The 21,019-nt window shown below is 45.1% G+C and overlaps 1 protein-coding gene across 1 annotated transcript in view; it reads right to left on the bottom strand.

The window, feature by feature from the left end:
* The window catches only part of F11R (F11 receptor), a 69,216-nt gene that overhangs the window by 25,015 nt on the left and 23,182 nt on the right, over positions 1–21,019 (bottom strand). Inside the window, 1 exon segment of the mRNA XM_048504352.1 lies at positions 8,201–8,254. Within this exon segment, the coding sequence (XP_048360309.1) occupies positions 8,201–8,254 (54 nt within the window).

Below are 21,019 nucleotides of genomic sequence, written 5' to 3'. Positions count from 1 at the left end.
GCGGCTCTCCAGATGTTCATGAACATCTGGAGAGCCGCAGGTTGCAGACTCCTCTTCTAGTCAGCATGATGTAGTGGTTAAGGGAAGAGAACTCTAATCTGGTGAATCAGGTTTTGTTTCTCCACTCCTCCACATGAAGCCTCGACTTTCTCCTGGAAATTACTTTCTCCTGGAAATTACTAAATGCCGGTGGATTTCCTTAGGTCTAACGTATATCCTGTATTGTATATGCTTTTTAATCTGTTTTTATTATTGTTGTACTGCTCTATGCCAATAAAGGCTTGCTAGATCTCACATGAAGCCTGTTGGGGGTCCTTGGACTACTCACAGTTCTCTTAGAACTCTCTCAGCACCTTCAGAGGCAGGCAGGGCTTTTTCGGCCCTGGCCCCAACTTGGTGGAATGCTCTGTCCAATGAAACCAGGGCTCTGTGGGATCTGATGCATGGCCTATAAGACAGAGCTGCTCTACCAGGCGTACAGTTGAGGCAGTTTCTCCATCATCTGGTCTCCCTTTCGGCTTTGGGTTCGAATTCACGACATGGAATTTTAGATTAGGTTTTTAAAATGATATCTATTGTGTGGTGACATAAACGTAAACCTTTTTAAAGACAAGTTTCCATTTGGCTGGTTCAAAGTCATTGAGGACAAAATCAGGACTATAGGGATTGATTTGGATAGTGTTGGGATTGGCAGTGAATTATACATTTTTAACCAAATCCGGGAAAGATTGGGGATGCTCGAGGCATCCTTTTTTTACCGACCAAGGCAGCTGTATGCTCCCCCTGCTACCTTGGAACACAGCCACTCTACAGAGAAAGAGCCAAATATCTCACATCTCTGTCATCCATTAAGCAACGTCGTTTATTTATATTAGCACATCTTAGAACATAAGAACATAAGAACAAGCCAGCTGGATCAGACCAAAGTCCATCTAGTCCAGCTCTCTGCTACTCGCAGTGGCCCACCAGGTGCCTTTGGGAGCTCACATGTAGGATGTGACACTTAATGGCCTTCTCTGTTGCTCCCGAGCACCTGGACTGTTAAAGGCATTGCAATCCTCAGATCAAGAGGATCAAGATTGGTAGCCATAAATCGACTTCTCCTCCATAAATCGGTCCAAGCCCTTTTAAAGCTATAAAGGTTGGTAGCATCACCACCTCCTGTGGCAGCATATTCCAAACACCAATCACACGTTGCGTGAAGAAGTGTTTCCTTTTATTAGTCCTAATTCTTCCCCCCAGCATTTTCAATGAATGTCCCCTGGTTCTAGTATTGTGAAAGAGAAAATTTCTCTCTGTCAGCATTTCTACCCATGCATAATTTTATAGACTTCAATCCATATCCCCCCCTCAGCTTCGCCTCTTCTCAAACTAAGAGTCCCCAAGCATGCAGCCTCTCCTCATAGGGAAGGTGCTCAGTCCCTCAATCATCCTTGTTGCCCTTCTCTGCACTTTTTCCTATCTCCTCCATGTATCCTTTTTTTTGAGATCACGTGACCAGAACTGGACACAGTACTCCCAAGTCGCGATTAGCACCACTGCTTTATATAAAGGGCATGACAATCTTTGCAGTTTTATTATCAATTCCTTTTCTAATGATCCCCAGCATAGAGTTTGCCTTTTTCACAGCTGCCATGCATTGAGTTGACATTTCCATGGAACTATCAGCTAAGGCGCCTAAATCCTTTCCTGGTCTGTGACTGATAGCACTGACCCTGTAAGCGTCATGTAGCAGTTTGCGGATTTTTTGCCCTATGTACATCACGCACATTTTACATTGAACTGCATTTACCATTCCCAAACCCCTCATCTAATTTATCAAGGTCGTGTTGGATGGACTCTTTCGCGGACTTAATCCTTCTCACCACCCTACGTAATTTATCATCTGCAAACTTGGCCACCAGCTACCCACCTACTTCAGGTCAGTTTATGAATAGGGTTAAAGAGCACTGGTCCCAAAGCCGGATCGCCTTGGGGACACCACTCCCGACATCTCTCCATTGAGAACTTCCCATTTACACCCACTCTTTGTTTCCTGTTTCTCAACCAGTTTTTTTAATCCCATGGGAGGACTTCCCCTCTTATTCCTTCATTTGCTGAGTTTTCTCAACAGTCTGGGTGAGGAACTTTGTCAAAAGCTCTTTAAAATCCAAGGTAGACAATGTCCACCCGGTTCACTCCTGTCCACATGCCTGTTTACACCCTCAAAGGGGAACTCTAAGTAAGTTTGTAAGACAGGATTTGCCTCTGCAAGAAACCATGCTGACTCTTTTCTCAAGCAGGTCTTGCTTTTTTCTGCATGTTTTATAATTTTTATCTTTAATGATAGATTCTACTAATTTACCAGGAACAGATGTCAAACTGACTGGCCTGTAATTTCGGGTCCCCCTAGATCCTTTCTTAAAGATTGGTGTGACACTGTACATCTTCCAGTCTTCAGGGATGGGTACAGATTTCAGGGATAAGTTGCATATTAAAGTGGGAAGATCAGCAATTTCATGCCAGGCTCTTTAAGAACTCTTAGGTGAATACCAATCTGGGCCAGGAGTTTGCGTAACATTTACAGTTTATCAATGGCTGCCAAGAACTTCTTTCTTGTCTACCACTATCTTAGCTAGTTCCTGGCGGATTACGCCTCCTAAAGCTTGGTTCCAGGTTTGGGAGATGTTCCTCACCTCCTCTTGGAGTGAAGACCAGATGCAAAGAATTCATTCCAAGCTTCTCTGCAATCTCCCTGCCATCTTTTAGCTTTTACCCTTTGTTCCTTTGTCATCTACTTGGGCCTACCGCTTCCCTTGCTGGCTTCCTGCTTTTGATGTACTTGAAGAACTTGTTTGTTGCTGAGATCTTGATGTGGCTACAGCCATCGTTCCTCGTAATCGCTTTTTGCCTCCCTTACAGACTAACTTGCTTCTCTTTTGCCACCATTTTGTATAACCCTCTCCATATTCTTCATCAATTAAAGCTGGGCTTCCATTTTTCTAAAGAGACATTTTCTTTTAATGGTACCTCCGGCCTCTTGATAACCATGGTGGCTTTCTTTTGGACTGGGTGCTGCGGCACTGCAACCTGTGGAACGCATTTCCAGCTAGCTTTTATTACTGTGTTTTAAACCTCAAGCATCCTGGACATTTGACTCTCTTGATTTTTCCTACAGCTTCCTCGCCACTATCCCCCCCTCATCTTTGATAAATTTCCCTTTCTGGTAGAATGCTAACTACATTGTAGTTGCCCTTGTTACATGAGATACTGGAAATCTGACTAGCATTGTGGTGCTTCTGTTCCCTATCCGGCTCAACAACCACTGACTTCCTGCACACCAGGTCCTGGGTCTACATAGAGAATTAGATCTAGGATCTCCTCTCCTGGTTGGTTCCTGACCATCTGCTCCTAAGCCACAGTCATTTAGCATATCCAGGAATGCTCTCTCCCTTACTATGACCTGAACATGCATTTTCAGTTTATATGGGGATAGTTAAAATCACCCATTACCACTACCATTTTTTGTTTGTTGGCCTCTCTAATTTCTTTTTCCATCTCAGAATCCTCTTGTGCACTTTGGTCAGGGGGCGATAATATATTCCTAATATTAAACTGTCCTTCACACCTGGTATTGATATCCACAGTGATTCTGTGAGACAACTCCCATTGTCTAACTTTTATGCTTGATACTATGCTCTCTTTGATGTAAGAGCAACTCCACCCCCAATCGCCCTGTCCTATCCCTTCCTATATAGAGCCTGTAGCCTGGGTATAACAGCATCCCACTGGTTCTCCTCATTCCACCATGTCTCCTCTGTGCCCACTATATCAAAGTCCTCCTTCAAAACTCTGTATTCCTAGCTCCCCCATTTGGGTCCAGATGCTTCTATTAGCATAGAGACACCTGTATACCCTGTCTCTGTCCTTAACCTGGGATTGATGTATACTTTACCCGCAAGTCTTTTGTAGACACTATCCCTTGTCACATGCATTGCTGTTTCGCTTGTATGGTTGATTTAGAAAAACCTCCTCTCTGTCTGCATCCCCATAGATACTGTATTCCGAACGAAGTCACCTCAGCTCCTGTGGCTTTCCCCAGTGATCAGTTTAAAAGCTGTTCTGCCCCTTTTTTTATGTTAGCCAACCATGGTTCCCTCTTTGGTTAAGATGAAGCCGATCCCGTTTGTACAGGCCTACCTTGCCCAAAAGGTTCCCCAGTTCCTGACAAATCTAGAACCCTCTGCCTTACACCCTTCTCATCCGCATTGAGACCCTGTCTCAAGCACTGCTTCGCCCTGCGTGGAGCGGGTAGCATTTCACAGAGAATGCCACCTTGGAGGTCCTGGACTTCAACCTGTTTCCTAGCAGCTAAATTTGGCTTCCAGAACCTCCCGGCTACATTTCCCAGTAGCCGTTGGTGTTAATGGACCCTGGCCTGTGAGCTCCACCCCAGCATTGTCTAAAAGCCTATCTAGGCAGGCGTGACATCCACCCAACCGCCGCACCAGGCAGGCCAAGTCACCATCACGGTCATCCGCCTCTCCTGAAGCCAACTCTCTACATTTCTAGTAGTCCAGATCACCCACTGCAAAGGCCCCCCACCTCCCCGAGGGTATCCTCAGTGCAGAGGATAGCTGATCACCAATTAAGGAGGATCCCATCTAAAGGAGCATCTTCCCCACCTGGGGCTGGCGCCCCTCCATCCCCAAGGCCTTCATTCTCCATGACATCTGAAGAGATGTCTGGAGTGGGACCCGGCTGTTAGGTCCCTGAGAAGCCTCATTCATATCACCCTCTGCCTCTTTCAGCTACTCCAGGTCTGCCACCTTGTGGCTAGAGAGAGCAGCACCGCGTTCCTTGAGTGCCAGGAGCCTCATTCTGGCGAGGCACACCCACGACTTCTGTCTAGTGGCAGATAATCATACATGTGACACTCAGAGCAAAACACTGGAAGCCCATCCCCTGCTGGCTTTCTGCCTTCATATCTGATTTGTTTTAGATGTTTTAGATGTAAGCTTTTAGTCCCACTGCCCCCCTGGAGCGGCTATCTGCATTACTATCTGTCAAATATGTCCTTATTAATTTAAAAACAAATAAAATTAAATTAAAATTGTCTTGCCATGTAGCAGCGTTCAAGAGACTGAATTAAAGCCCACCTCTCGGGACAAAAGCCCCACCTCTTGGGACAAAGAGACAAGAGATGAACTCTGGTAACCCTGTTAAACCCCACCTTTGAGATTAGGCAGCCTTGCAAAGGGAAAAGAGATAACCCCTGTTAAAAATAACACTGTTTTTTTTAAAAACTGTGGCTTTGAGAAAAGCCCTCCAAAATGAACACCAGCAGGTCACTCTGCTCTTCCTGGCCAAGTCTCTTCTGCTGCTACTCCTCTCTGCTGGTTCCAGATCTTAATAGTTTCCCATCAGCGGTAACCTCTGGGAGATACCTTCAGATCCCCAAACAACAGAGACTATGCCGTTGTGGTTGTGGATCTCCTGAAACCATATCCCATATTCTCCTGGAGTGTCATCTTCATAGCAGCCCGCGTATGATTTTATTTTATCCTTTGCTGCTTCCAAGGCTTCATTATTCTAAATTCCAGACCACTCGTTTTTTTTTGCTGGGTGACTGAAGTCCTCGATTATAGCGATGGCTAAGTTTTTGGAAAACATTTTAAATACCAATATTTAAATGTCTAAATGTAAATAATCTTTTATGCCATTAAAGGTTAAACTGAACTGAACTGACTGATATCTACTGTGGTTTGATTCAATGTGTGTGAAATGTTGGGAGCCACCCTGAGTCCGCAAGGTGGAGGGCGGCATAAAAAACGTTGGCATGAGAAGCATGCGGTTGGGAACAGCCATGCCTTTGCCCCTGTCTCCCAGAACTGGGCACCCTTCCCAAAAGGAAGGCCCCACAATGCGTGGGGTGACCGAGCCTGCTATCTGCAAGGGCCTCCCTCAAACCACCAGCTCCAGTTGTTTCACTGACTGACTGGTTATAACAGTGGTGGCGAACCTATGGCATGGGTGCCAGAGGTGGCACTCAGAGCCCTCTCTGTGGAGACGCGCTGAACAAGTGCCCCACATCTAGGCTGGCTTGGGCCGCTGGGCTCAATTATTAGCATTAAAACTAAGAACTAGTTTTGGGGAAGCAGTATAGTTAACCCTGTTAAGTGCTGTTAAACCCCACTGATTTTCATGTGAAGAACTAAAGCGCGATCCTTTACCTGGGAGTAAGCAGTTTTGCTGGCAATGGGGCTTGCTTCTGATAGAAACCCTCTAGGGTGATTGCACTTACGTTGGAAGAGTTACTGGATTGCTTTAAAACTGGCCTGACTACCACCAAACTTACTCCTCAGTAACGCACGCCTCGGAGCCGACCGTTTTTTCTAAACTAAAACCTCAGTATTCAGGTTAAATTGCCGTGTTGGCACTTTGCGATAAATAAGTGGGTTTGGGGTTGCAATTTGGGCACTCGGTCTTGAAAAGGTTCGCCATCACTGGGTTATAACAACAACACTGGAAGAGCAGGAAATGAGCAGGAGAGGTCTTGTGCTTCCTTTTGGAATAACAGCTAACACAAAACCCGACACAAGATTATGATTATGTCACCGCCACGCGGAGGATCTAGTGTTGCTATTGTTCTGATGATCAGATGCAGTAGCAATGACATCGGAGAGTTTTCCTTGACTCCATACTTAGATATACACTGCATGGCAGGGTGTGTGTGTGTGTGTGTGGGGGGGTTAATTAAAGGAAGAAAAAACCCCACAATGTCCGAGCATAAACAGTGAGCAAAGTTCCAAAGAATACTGAAGCAGGAAGGGGAAGCGCTGCTCAGCTGCTTCCCTCACTTCAGCTTCAAAGAGCATTTCTTGTTGAAGGAAAAGGGATCAGGGAGACCCAGCTGAATCAGTCCACAAGCAAACTCTGGAGACCAGGATGCAGATAAGGGGACGTTTTATGGCCAGAGACCCAGTTCGCACTACTGGAACACACCCGGACCATGCCTAGTTGACCCAAACTTCTTTACTTTTGGTACAAAGAGAATAGAATGGTGCAGACGTGGAGTTTCTCAACAGTCGAGACTAAACAGGAACTACTGACCCCTCCAACTCAGCAGAGTCACAGGCTGCTTCCACACACAGCTTTATTTCCTCTGTTTCAGCTATCAAATCCCAGTGCTCTTTTTTGGGGGGGGAGGGGTGTTACACCATTGTGAAATAATCACTCTAACTCTCCTTTCCTGTTCTTAGTACACCCTTTCCCAAATCTGCTTTTCCCTGATCTTTTTCGGAAGACCGTCCCGGGCGTGTGATCAGGTGGCTGCACTTTCCTGTCAACCAGTGATCCAAGGGCCTGCTCCAGCAGTTCATGGCAATAGATCGGTGTAATATTATAATGCTGTAGCAGTCTGGTAATGGCTGGTTTTTTTTAAAAAAGCCTGGTCATAGCCTTCCAGTCAGTGGTATGGGTAGAATTACAGGCCATGGACAATGCCTGGAAAACTGCTGTATGGTATTTCAGCAGGGCATACTGCCCACAGAGACGGGGGGGGGGGGTTTCAAATGACCCCAGGCGCAACGGCAGGGGCAAAATCTCCTCCCCCCCTCCTCCCCCATGCTGACCCAGTTCGGAAGAGCTGGGTCAGCGCGGAGGAGGCGCCTAAAGACAGCCAGCCTGCTGCTGCGGCACCCGGCCGAGCCACCTCCTTCCCTCCCAAGGCTCTCGGGGGCATGGCTTAGGGGCGGGGTGGTTCAGATGGGCACCGTGGCGGCAGGACGGCTTCTGGGCCGCCCACTGTGGCGCCCTGCCCCCCCCCCCCTCCCACTGCAGGCTGGGGCCGGGGGAGGAGCAGAAGCCGGCCTGCAGGGGAGGCCAGGTGGGGAGGCAGGCTGCAGTGGAAGGCCAGGACCTGGCCTCCCCTGCCACTGCGGTGCCTTCTGAACCACCCTGGCTCCTGAGCCGCCCTGGCCCTGCCCAACATAGGAGATTGCCTGGAGGAGGTGTTCTCCCCGGGCGCCATTTCCCTCTGGTTCGCTTTTGTATTTCAGTCCTTGGCCTCTTCAGAAATGCCCCCCAAGAAGAAAAGCTAGGAAAAACATCACTGTGCTCAAGACCCTTGAAAGCTGCTTTCTGTTAGGGTGGGTAACACTGAGACAGAAGGGATAAGGGAGCTTCCTGTGTTGAGTAGACCGTTGTTCTCAGAACTTACACTGATTCTCAGCAACTTCCTTTGTTTCTGTGTTTTGGCATAACATCAAGGACCCTGTGGGAAGAAAGGAAAAAAATGGTTTTCAGGAGACCTCATTTTGCAGATGAGCGACAGAGAAGAAGTCTCCCTTGAAAAGGGCAGCGAGCAATTTAGGCTCCTGCAGAGCTCATGCAGATCAGCATCTTGAAGAGATGTTTCTGAAAGGTAAATCAACAGAACCGCCAACCCTGATAGCAAGGATACTCACAGTCACTTGTCTATGGTGTATGACAGTGGTGGCGAACCTTTGGCACTCCAGATGTTATGGACTACAATTCCCATCAGCCCCTTCCAGCATGGCCAATTGGCCATGCTAGAAGGAGCTGATGGGAACTGTAGTCCATAACATCTGGAGTGCCTCAAGAGTCACTCCCTATAGTGATGTCTTGAGAATCCCCCCTAGCCTAGGAAGTTGAATAAAAATTGGTTCTTTTAATATTCTGACCCCTAAAGTAATTTTAAAATACAAATATTCCACTAAATGCAGCCAAAGATAAACATTTTTTAAAAAATATCCAAATGACTAAAAATGTTTTAAGAAAGCATCAACCTTAACTAATTCCTAAAATAACACCTTCCATTCTCTACAATAAGATTGAAGCTTGGTTCTGTTAAGCAACTGTAATTACTATAAATTTATTTATTTATTTATTTATTATACTTGTATACCGCCCTCCCCCGGAGGGCTCAGGGCGGTGAACAACAAAACATATAAATAGAGCACAAAATAAAATCAATAAATATCAGAATTAATTAAATAAATCATTAAAGAAATGGCTCCATACATTAAAATAGAAGCCCATTAAAAGCAGTACGTGCTAATGCCAAAGAAATTACAACAGATGAAGACCTACTAGCAGATCCCCTAAAGGAGGTCGGACGGCAGGATCCACCAATGTTAAAAAAGGGGGGGGAGCCATCAGCGGTCGGTCTCCCCAAAGGCCCGGTGGAACAGCTCAGTCTTGTAGGCCCCGCGGAACTCATTGAGATCAAGCCTGAACTCTTCATAGAAGCTATAATGACTAAACTGAGGCTATCGTACTTTGATCTTATTATGAGAAGACAACAAATCACTGGAAAAGACAATAATACTAGGAAAAGTTGAAGGCAACAGGGAAAGAGAAAGACCCAACATGATATGGATTGACTCAACCAAGGAAACCATGGCTCTCAGTTGGCAAGACCTGAACAAGGCTGTTCAAGACAGGACATTTTGGAGGACATTAATCCACAGGGTCCTCATAAGTAGGAAATGACTTGACAGCACTTCACACACACAGTTACTTGACAAGCCTTTGAAAAAGTTTTACATGCCCTCCACCTAGAAACAAAAAGACAGCCAATTGACAGATTGCTCATGCCACTTATTTTAACTTGGGAGACTGCCTACTATTTTACAGACTAGCACCATTCAGGCCCACAAGCACCCATTACTGCACACACACAAAAAGGGAGCTGGCCAAACCTGCTAAGCCCTATCCTCCTCCCCCACCCAGACAGGTTTCCCTCACAACACGCAGTACCAAACCAAATAGCATACGAGTAGGATTCTGCTTTCTCTTCGTAGCCTTCGTCCTTGGTGGCCCCGGAGCAAGATTATCAAGTCTTTATTGGCATAGTAGACAAAATAAATGGCTGGCTATTGATAATGATAATGTCCAAGAGGAAATCTGCCGCTAATCACACAGAAGGAATGATCTGGGTTATTCAGCGAAGAGTGTAATCGAAATAAATCAGCTGGAGATCAGCTGGAGATTGGCCATGCTGGCAGTGGTTGATGGGAATTGTAGTCCATGAACATCTGGAGTGCCATAGGTTGGCCACCACAGCGCTAGACTAAGGCATTTTCAATCCCCTTTGCAGCTGTGATGAAAAGCAAAATCCACTTGCAAACAATTGTGAAAGTGGGTTGAAAGTCAGAGGTGGGATCCAGCAGGTTCTCACCAGTTCCCAAGAGGGGGTTACTAATTATTTGTGTGTGCCGAGAGTGGGTTACTAATTGGGTCTGCTTTTCCGTTAGAAATTCCATTAGGTCCAAAAATCATAAAGTCCTGTTGTTTCCCCTATAATAGCTAGATTCATGAAGGTAGAAAACGGGATAACTCTCCCTGTTGGGCTGTTTTAAAAACATGTTTTAGAAATATGGTAAAGTTCCTTGTTTAAGGAAAGTATCCTTCTTTTGATTTCTAGAAACAAAACTAAGTATTTGAAAGTATTAAGTATTTGACAGGCAGTCAATTAGAGAAGTAGTTGTTTCTGTTGGCAGTAGACGATAGGACTTGCTATAATGAGTTTAAATTATGGACAGAAAGATACCGGCTGGAGTGACCCTTTTTTTTTTTTGGTAAGAGCTTTTTTACGGTAACAGAGAAATTGTGTGCCCCGTAGGAATGCCCGGCCATTACCCGATAGTGTACCGCTTAGCCCCATTGGCACTACACCACTGTTTGAATCCCACCACCATGGGAACCTGTTACTAACATTTTTGGATCCCACCACTGTTGAAAGTGCATTGTTCTGCATGTGCGGAAGGGGCCCAAGAGTATCTTTGGTCTGATCCCACAAGGTCACTCTTATGCTCAGTATAAAATTACAGCGGCATCCGACAAAATTTCATAAAACGTAATACCCCCACCCACTCCTCCCCTCCTTTTTATGCTCTGGGCCCTTAATTTCTATGGGGGCCCTCAGCTTTTTGGGTCTGCTTCCAGGGTGGGTGTATTACGTTTTATGAAATTTTGTCGGATGCCGCTGTAATTTTATTAATTTGCTGTTTTAACTGGGATTTTAATGCTATTACTGTTATGATTATGTTGTTCACCACCCAGAGCCCTTCGGGGGAGGGGCGGTATATAAAATTAATTATAAATAAATAAATATAAATAAATAAATAAAAAACCTCATTTCCATGCAAATGGTTGGAAGGCACTTGTTTTGCATTAGCGCAGGGGCCAGCCGAACTGCACCGCAGACTTGAAAGACAAACAAGAGTTCCTCCCATACGCACACTTTCACATTCCTTTACTCTGCATCAGGAAGTAAATCCACATTTTTTTTAAAACTAGGATTAACCACATTCACCTGGACATTGTGCAAGCTTTCGAGAAACCAGGAAGGGCCTTCAAGTAAAAACTATGACTCAACGTTTAATTAGCAAAGCCAGAAAGGGGGAGGCAAAGAAATAGGAAACTTATGGAAGCGTGCTTTTGTATCCGCAGCTCATCCACAAGAGGAGAGGGATAGAACCGGACATGTGGCCATCCTAAAAGTTGCTGCAGGTCATGTGGCCATCCTAAACGTTGCTGCATCGTAGGATCTGAGGAATCATGTCCCAGGAAGCCTTGCGACACTGCAGGAATGCTAAGCCGTACCCTTTGGCTTGTGCATGGTATGCACCGTTGCCAGCATAACTGAACCACCTGCGTGTTTTGGTGCCATCAGGTTATTTATCAAAGATGCTTCCAAGAATTAGAGCACGGTGGGTGTGGAAGCAGAAAGGGGTAAGGAAAAGTAAGGGATTGTTTAACTTTGACCCACCTGGGAGAGCTTCCTTTCCTGCCAAGTTCTAGCCTCACCTCCCTCCCTCCCACACACCCCGCACTCACTTCAGGAGCGCAAGAAGAAACCTGTCAGTGAAACCAAGTTAATGGCAAGTTCAATTTCTTTCCACCTCCACACTATTTGCAAGTTACTTCCTCTTATGGGCAATAACAGGTTTTTTTTTCTCTCTTCAAACCCAAGGATTTATAGTGTGACCTCACCACTGAAAGATGACTTCAGCTGGCTTTTTTCCACACAGCTGCTGGTGGGGACTTCCCGCCACACAACAGCTGCTACAGGCTGGCCCTTTATTTTCCACATTTGGCATTTTGAAAGCCAGCCCAAACAAAAATGCATACCATTAACAGGCCACTGCCAGCCATCGTATTGTGTGGCAGGGGTGTGCTGTACATCGTAAACAAACGTGTCCATCCTTGTTCAAGAAATGCGATTGGCGGAATATCGGTTAAGCAACTGATTTGGGTTGCCAGCCCCCAGGCGGGGCCTGGAGATCTCCTGGAATTACAACTGATTTCCAGACTACAGAGATCAGATTCCCGGGAGAAAATGGGTCCTTTGGAGGGTGGACTCTATGGCATTACACCAACTGAGGTTGCTCCCCTCTCAAAACTTCAACCTCCCAGGCACCCCCCCCCCAAAAAAAAAACCTCCAGGAATTTCCCAACCCAAAGCTGACAAGCCACAATTTTTCCACATCTGAATGCAATTAGAGCAGAGGTGGGATCCAGCAGGTTCTCACCAGTTCCCGAGAGTGGGTTACTACTTATCTGTGTGTGCCAAGAGGGGGTTACTAATTGGGTCTGCTTTTCCGTTAGAAATTCCATTAGGTCCAAACATCATTAAGTCCTGTTGTTTCCTATGTGGCTGGTTAGCGAAGGTAGAAAACGGGATAATTCTCCCTGTTGGGCTGTTTTAAAAACATGTTTTAGAAATATGGTAAAGTTCCTTGTTTAAGGAAAGTATCCTTCTTTTGATTTCTAGAAACAAAATTAAGTATTTGAAAGTATTAAGTATTTGACAGGCAGTCAATTGGAGGAGAAGTAGTTGTTTCGGTTGGCAGTAGATGACAGGACTTGCTATAATGAGTTTAAATTATGGACAGAAAGATACCATCTGGAAATTAGGAACTTTTTTTTTACAGTAAGAGTTTTTTACAGTAACAGAGAAATTATTAATGCCCCGCCCCCGGAATGCCCGGCCACACCCCCGTCGTGCCCCGCCCAGCCCCATTGGCGCTACGCCACTGTTTGAATCCCACCATCATGGGAACCTGTTACTAAAATTTTTGGATCCCACAATTGAATTAGAGATAATATTGGCTTAATTTGTAAGACTGTTGTAAGGAGTGTTGTGATATATATTTGTAAGCAGTGTGTAATGTGAAGTGTAATCTTAATCCTGGTTTACAGGGAATGCAAATCCTGAGAGTCCAGTTTTTAAAGAAAGTGCTTCAGCAGACAGACAATGGAGCCCCTATTCTCAGAAATGCTTTATTTTTGCTAGAATAAAGGAGCCAACAGGCAACTAAAGAATCTCCTTCTGGTTTCAGAGGATTGCTATGTCTGCATCAGAAGAGCAAAATTCCAGTCCGATAGCACCTCAAATGAGCCAACAAGATTTCAAGGTTGAAACTTTTCAGAGCATGACGAAAAGAGCTCTTTGACTCTTGAAAGTTTATATGCTAGACTCTGTTCCACCGAAAGATAATAGTAGAATGTTAATTCTCATATTCATTCAAAACTATATTTAAGGGCTTAGTAAATGACAGTTTAGTACCCCATTTTAGTACCCCATTTTAGTACCCCTATTAAGGGCTTTAGTACCCCAGTTTAGTACCCCAGTTTAGCACCCCTATTAAGGGCTTAGTAAATGACAGTTTAGTACCCCCATTTTATCTGTGGCTGTTCACTTGGGCAAAAACTAAAGACAGTGAAACATATGACCAATATCAGGAGGTCATACATGTTATTATCCAAACAGGAACAAGACAGCATAGTAAAGAGCCTGGACTTCCTAAAACAAAGTCTGCTCACAAGTTGTTCAAACAGCAGCTCTGCTGATCTGTATGCTCTAAATCAGGGGTCTGCAACCTGCGGCTCTCCAGATGTTCACTGACTACAATTCCCATCAGCCCCTGCCAGCTGGCCAATTGGTCATGCTGGCAGGGGCTGATGGGATTTGTAGTCCATGAACCTCTGGAGAGCCACAGGTTGCAGACCCCTGCTCTAAATCAATCTCCCACAGAACCTAGCCAAGCTTTAGAGAGAACAACGCAATCTATAAGTCCTCTCATCCAAGGTCACTCTACCACCATCACCACCCTCCCCCATGATTATTATGCCCAGTGCGGTATCCAACTCTGCAGTTTGCACAAATGACAAGAATACTTCATTAGAACCAGTAAGATCCAATAAGTTCCTGATCGATTACAAACTTAATACATACTCAGCTAGAGTCTCCCATCTTAATCAGTTTGCAGGTGGCAAAACATAGGCGCAAGAGCTCGTGGAAATGGCTCTCCTTCTCTGATATTTATTTTATTTATTTAAAAGATTTCAATTCTGCCTTTCCACCCAAATAGGGTGGCCCAAAGCAATAAACATAAAAACATTTTTTAAAAGTATATATAAAATTACACAATTCAACAAAAACATATAGACATACAGACACACAACCTGGAAGGAAGAAGAGTTTGGATTTATACCCCACCTTTCTCTCCTGTAAGGAGACTCAAGGTGACTTACAAGCTCCTTTCCTCTCCCCATAACAGACACCTTGTGGGGCTAAGAGAATTCTGAGAGAACTGTGACTACCCAAGGTCACTCAGCAGGAATGTAGGAGTGTGGAAACACATCTGGTTCACCAGATAAGCCTCTGCCACTCAGGTGGAGAAGTGGGGAATCAAACCCAGTTCTCCAGATTGGAATCCACCTGCTCTTAACCACTACACCACGCTTGCTTTATGCCAGACAAAATAAAAGTCTTCGCTCACTGGTGGAAGACAACGAATAGAAGATTGACTGTCAAAGGCTTTCACAGCGGGAAGCAACTGCCTGCTGTGGTGTTTCTGGATTGTGTGACCATAGTCTGGTAGTTTTGCTAATGTTTCCCCTGCATCTACGGCTGGAATCTTCAGAGGCATGTCACAATACAGAGAGATACGCATCTCATTGCAACATGCCTCGGAAGATGCCAGCCACGGATGCAGGCAAAATGTCAGGATCCAAAACAACCACATTATGGCCTCATCTGACTCTTAGGTTCCTTCCGCACATGTTGAATAATGCACTTTCAAACTGCTTTCAATGCTCTTTGAAGCTGTGTGGAATAGCAAAATCCACTTGCAAACAGTTGTGAAAGTGGTTTGAAAATGCATTATTTTGCATGTGCGGAAGGGGCCTTAGAGAAATAAAATGTACAGAAGGGAGAACAACAAACTTCTTCAAGAAAGGACAAGGAAGAAATGCAGTGAAGAAAGATTCTGGCAATTTTAAAAGAACACCTGTGCTAAAACACTATGCAGCTAAGGTAGCCAAGGCAGGACGTTTGTGAAGACTATACTGATTAACACCAAAGCTAAAAATTGTTCCAGTATCAAGCTACCAGTTAGCCTCCCAGAAAGTTATTTAGGATTGCCAAGAAGCTCTCTACTTGCTCCTGGAGTGTGGTCACACTCCTTTTGTTCTGCCAACCTTCAAGAAGGCTGCCACGCTGAGAACATAACATGTCAACACTAATCCAAGCCAGAGTTACAACCAACACTTGACGACCCTGACTTGTCACCACTGCCAAGGCCATAGGAGGATCCACAGCTGGCCTGTGATTACTGGGCTTTGAGGCCCCAATGCTGACCTCTGACCTGCAGTGTATATGGGAGACTTGGAAGCATGTGTCTCCATCACACAGAATCATAGGCCCCTTCCGCACACGCAAAATAATGCATTTTCAAACCACTTTCACAACTGTTTGCAAGTGGATTTTGCTATTCCGCACAGCTTCGAAGAGCACTGAAAGCAGTTTGAAAGTGAAGTATTCTGCATGTGCGGAATGAGCCATAGAGTTGGAAGAGACCACAAGGGCCATCAAGTCCAATCCCTTGCAATGCAGGAATACACAATCACATCCTTTTGGGCACCCCCACCCACCCACTCAGAAATGGAAGATGCCCCCAAGATGCCTGACGCTTCCCCTGCGTGGAGACATAAGACAGCCACCCAGGAGGAAGCAGCAGCACCACCCACTGCAGCCGGTGTCATAGGGGTCTCTGGGGCAGGCTTCCATTTTTATTCAGCAGAAGGACTCAGGAAAGAAGGCCCTGGCAGACTCCAGTGGGCATGAAGCTGTTGGGTGACCAGGGGAAAAAGCACCACACGATTTTAAGAAGGCTTGTATGACTGCAGTTACTGAGGTCAAAGGGTGTTATTTATATAGATGTCGGAATCCCATCAGGAAAATAAAAAACATTGAAGACTGAATATGAAACGGATATCAACATAAAAACTACAAACTGTTGAGGGGATTTCACAATGCTCTCACAGCCCCATCCAAAGAGGGGGCAAATCCGATGATGGGAGCAGTGCGGGGCCTCACTGGTAGATTGCCCACTGCATTTGTGACACGAAGTCTACATTTAGGGTAGCTGCAGTTTCTCAGCCCTTGCTAGTTAATATGTAGCTTCCTCTGGGTGCTTCCATAGCTCGGAGGTCCAAAGTTACATGGCTGCAGGAATTTCTGAGTCATGAAATTCTGGGCAGTGATATAAGAGTTTCAGGGGCAGAGTTGGTGTCGATTGTTCTGAACTTTGGTGGCAGAGTGCCACTGTGTAGATGGAAGTGACAGTGATTTATGATCGGCAGTGGACCAGCCTTGTTGTGTGGCATGAATACAAGGGAAGTCCTTTCTTGGGGCTAAACGTGGTTTTTAAAGAGTTCCCTACAGCCTCACGGCAGCTGTGGAAATGGCCTTCAAGAGATAAAGGAGAAGCCAAACTAGCTCGGAACTCCATTGTGGAAGGAGGCACCTGCCTCTTCTTGCTGTTTTCCCCATCTGGACACAGCTGGAGGAAGTAGATTAGAGTTGCCAACCTCCAAGTGGTGGAGGGAGATCTTCTAGAACATAGGTGTCAAACTCACGGCCCTCCAGATGTTATGGACTACAGTTCCCATCATCCCCTGCCAGCATCATGCTGGCAGATGATGGGAACTGTAGTCCATGACATCTGGAGGCCGCGAGTTTGACACCTGTGTTCTAGATTGAATTACAACTGATATCCAAGCAACAGAGATGATTTCCCCTGGAGAAAACAATTGCTTTGGAAGGTAAACTGTATGACACTATACCTTGCTGAAGTCCCTCCCATGTCAAATTCCACCCCCCCTCAATCTCAACCCCCAAAATATCCAGGTATTTCCCAACCCAGAGCTGGCAATTCTAGCTAGAGCCCTCCCCCCCTCAAGTGGTATGACAGCCCTTTGGGATTCCCTTTGTTTTTTAAAAGCTATTCCTTGCAGCTGCTATGTGGCTGTCAGTAACCCATGCTGGGTCTTGAGAACCTGGACACAACTCTTATATTACAAATGTGTTGTTTGGCCATAGATGTGGGCAGAAGGAGGCTTTTAGGTTGAACTCAGAGCTGAGTTGGATTCAGGTTTGCATTTCTTTTAAAATCAATACTCATGCCAGACACAGATTAATGTTATATTTACAAAACAAGAATGCACATTTGGAATATCGGTAGCTAAGACGTGACTAATCGATGACTAAACCTCTTGCTTAAAAATCCAGGATGCGTCTTTCTGTGTCAAAACATCCACCTAGTCCACCTGTGTTTGCAAGTATCCCAAGAACAAATCAAGTGTTGGGTGGTCTACCAGAAATTGGCAGTAATTCGATGATTGGCCTTGGTTTACTTTCCTACTTCTTCAGGGCTGGGTTCAGATTTTGAGAGAGGGACAAACTGACCTCCACTATACATACATGCAGAAATATCTCCTCTCCTGGATGCAGGATGCTTGCAACAACTTCGGTTCCATAAAAAAGCCCACAGGAAAAATGCCCACAAAAAAAGCCCACCATCATAAATGCCCCCACGGGAAAATGCCCACGCAGAAAGACTAAATTAAAATAATAGCAATTATAGAAATATATGATACAATTAAATCCTTAGTAAAAGGCGAAAGATTTATACCACCTGAAGAGAAACCATAGTATATCATACAATCAAAAAGAATAATTTAAACAATATTATATAAACAAAAGACCCCATGATCCCAACAAAGAACCACCTAACCCTAAAACAACAAATTCCTAACCTAGTAATTAAAACAACAGTTATTTATTACTGAAATTTTTTTCACCTAGTGAGAGAGGAGAGAACAGAGACAAAAGAACTACACCGAACAAAGACTGACAACAAATTGCAGCAATCACCGTTGCACACGGGAAGAAATATAATTCTTTATTGCAAATTAATCAGTCTCTTTAAGTGATTGAGTTTATCGTCCACCTGCTGTTATGGCTGCACAGAGGCAGCGACCAAGTCATGCCTCATATTTCCTCTTTTTCACCTTGAGGCATTAGCCAGCGTTGATTTGTGGCGAGCCAAGTTCCTCTTCAGTCCATCCAGTAGAAACCACACGCTGGGATGATTGCAGTGGAAATGAGAATGGACACCTCAACCAAAAGGCTCACACCCCGACATGGTGCCGCCCGGACGTGGCGCCACGCTGGCCTGCCCTTCCCAAGGAGCCTTCCTGGCAGTGTGGGGAGGCTAAAAAACTCGAAAAAGCCTTCTCGCTTAATGGGCTTACGCCAGCAGCAAGGCTTGCATGACTGCAGTGAGGATTGCCTTTCTGCACCCTGAGGTAAAAGGGTGCTATTTTCATCTGTGTCAGAGCCTCATCAGGAAACTCAAAAAGGCTAAATATGAAACTAATATCAACAAAGCCCTGGCTGCTGGCACAACAGGGACGATGGCCAAATGGAAACCAACTAGCGTCAGCTCCTCCCTGACCAGACCCCCAGACTATACTGTCCTGGGTACAAGGGCCTTGGGAAGGGCAATTCTCACTACCACTGTAAGGTGAACCCCAAAATTGTGATTTTTTTGAAAGGCCTCTCTGCTAAGCCGAAACCTACAGAGAAAAACTTTGAAAAGCATTTTATTTTCTGAAAAGCATTCTTTTTGCAAACATGCTAAGATGCCCTGACCGCAAACTTCTTGCCTTGCAGAGACCAAGCTTATTTATATCCTGTACTAGAGGTGTCAAAACCACGAGGTTTCTCTTAGAAATACTCTTTAATGTTGTGTTCTTGTGATTCTCAGAAAAGCCACCTGCACTCTTCTCCTCCTGACCCCCTCCCTAGGGAGCCTTGCTTCATGGTTATTTGACATGTAGCTATCTCAAAGAACTATTTGCTTGAGTCCAACAAAGGCTGGTCCTGTAACCCACGTATGCGGAGAGAAACTTTAAGAAATTTAGACAAGACATAGACAGGAAGAAAGAGGAGGTGAAATACTAATTAGCCAATCATTAATTCAATGCTGCTTGTTGACGTATCATTATAAAAATGAATGTATTGCTAGCAAAATTCGTCCTGGACCCAACTAGATCTAGTTGTAAGAGCTCTGGTAATAATAAGAGCTGTCCACTGATTTTTCAAACCATTTTGCCTTTTTTTTACGCAGCGCTTGAATCGCGTGGTCTTGTGACTGACACTCAAGGGGCAGAGTTGTCACCACCACGAGAAAAAAATAAAACCCCTTTAGTCACTGGACACAGAATTCTTTTCGTTAAAAAAAAAGGAAGAGTTTATATTTATACCCCGCTTTTCTCACCATGAGTCTCAAAGAGACTTGCAAACTCCATCCCTTCCTCTCCCAGTAACAAATGCCTTGTGAGATAGGTGGACTGAGAGAGTTTGGAAAGAACTGTGACTTGCCCAAGGTCACCCAGATGGCTTCAGGAGCGGGGACTCAAACCGGGTTCTCCTGATTACACCACTGTTAACCACTACCCCACACCGTTCAATGCTGCACACAAGTTAAGATAGATGTATATGCTCTGCAGCTTGCTTCATTTGTGTAAAATTTAGGGAGGGTCCACTATTTTGCATGCAGAAAAGCTTAAGTTAAATTGCCATGAGGATCGCAGCAACGCTTGGGGAAAAAATTTCACTTCCCGACAGCTCCATATCTCTGTCCTGGAGAGCTGTTGCCAATCAGGCTAGATATTATCAGATAGGCCAACAGTCTGAACTAGAAGGGCAGGTGAATATATATTTCATTTATACAAATTATAAACTCTAGCGCTTGGTGCAGAGACCCGTCATGGCATAGTTGTAGAACAGTAGGACTACGACCTGGGACAACTGGGTTTGAATCCCCACTTTGCTCAGGAAACTTGTTGGGTGAGTCAGGGCCCGTCACAAACTCTCACTCTAACTTCCCTTAGAAAGTGGCTGTTGTGAGGATGCAGCAGAGGAGGGAATAACAGTGTGAAAAGCTACCTTGGGTAACTTTATCAGAGAGCCAGCAGTGATTAAGAGCAGGTGCACTAATCTGGAGAACTAGGTTTGATTCCCTGCTCTGCCACTTCAGCTGTGGAGGCTTATCGGGTGAACCAGATTAGCTTGTGCACTCCAACACATGCCAGCTGGGTGACCCTGGGCTAGTCACAGTTTTTCGGAGCTCTCTCAGCCCCACCTCACAGGTTGTTTGCTGGGGGGGGGGAGGGAAAGGAGATTGTAAGCCCCTTTGAGTCTCCTTACAGGAGAGAAAGCAGGGATATAACTCCAAACTCCTCCTCTTCTTCGAAATCCAAAAGCAGGATATAATGAAAAAAACTAGATAAAATAATCACAGAAAACACATACTTCAGTTACTAAATAAAACCAGGTACAGATACCTCTGGGAAGTAGCTTTTAATGAAAGCTACTTCCTAGGAATAAAAATATATCCCACTCTTGATTCTTCTTGTCTGTTACCAAGTTTTGCAGGCAATAAAACATGGAACTAGAAAGAACACTTGAAATGAAGCCATCAGCTGAGCAACACAAAGGGGGAACCCCTATAAAAAGTTTTTAAAAACACCTGGAGCAGATATTTTCCTGGATCTTCTGGACTCACAAGATTTTTTGCAGTTGCTGGCAAGCTACGTATTGGAGACCCTCTGCTTTGGAACTATTTCTTGACCAGTCCAGCCTCACACCTCCTAGCCA

Source organism: Sphaerodactylus townsendi, linkage group LG01 (genome assembly GCF_021028975.2).
Source record: "Sphaerodactylus townsendi isolate TG3544 linkage group LG01, MPM_Stown_v2.3, whole genome shotgun sequence".
NCBI lineage: Eukaryota > Metazoa > Chordata > Lepidosauria > Squamata > Sphaerodactylidae > Sphaerodactylus > Sphaerodactylus townsendi.
The sequence above is the reverse complement of the archived record's forward strand: the minus strand, read 5'-3'. Positions and strand labels throughout refer to the sequence as shown.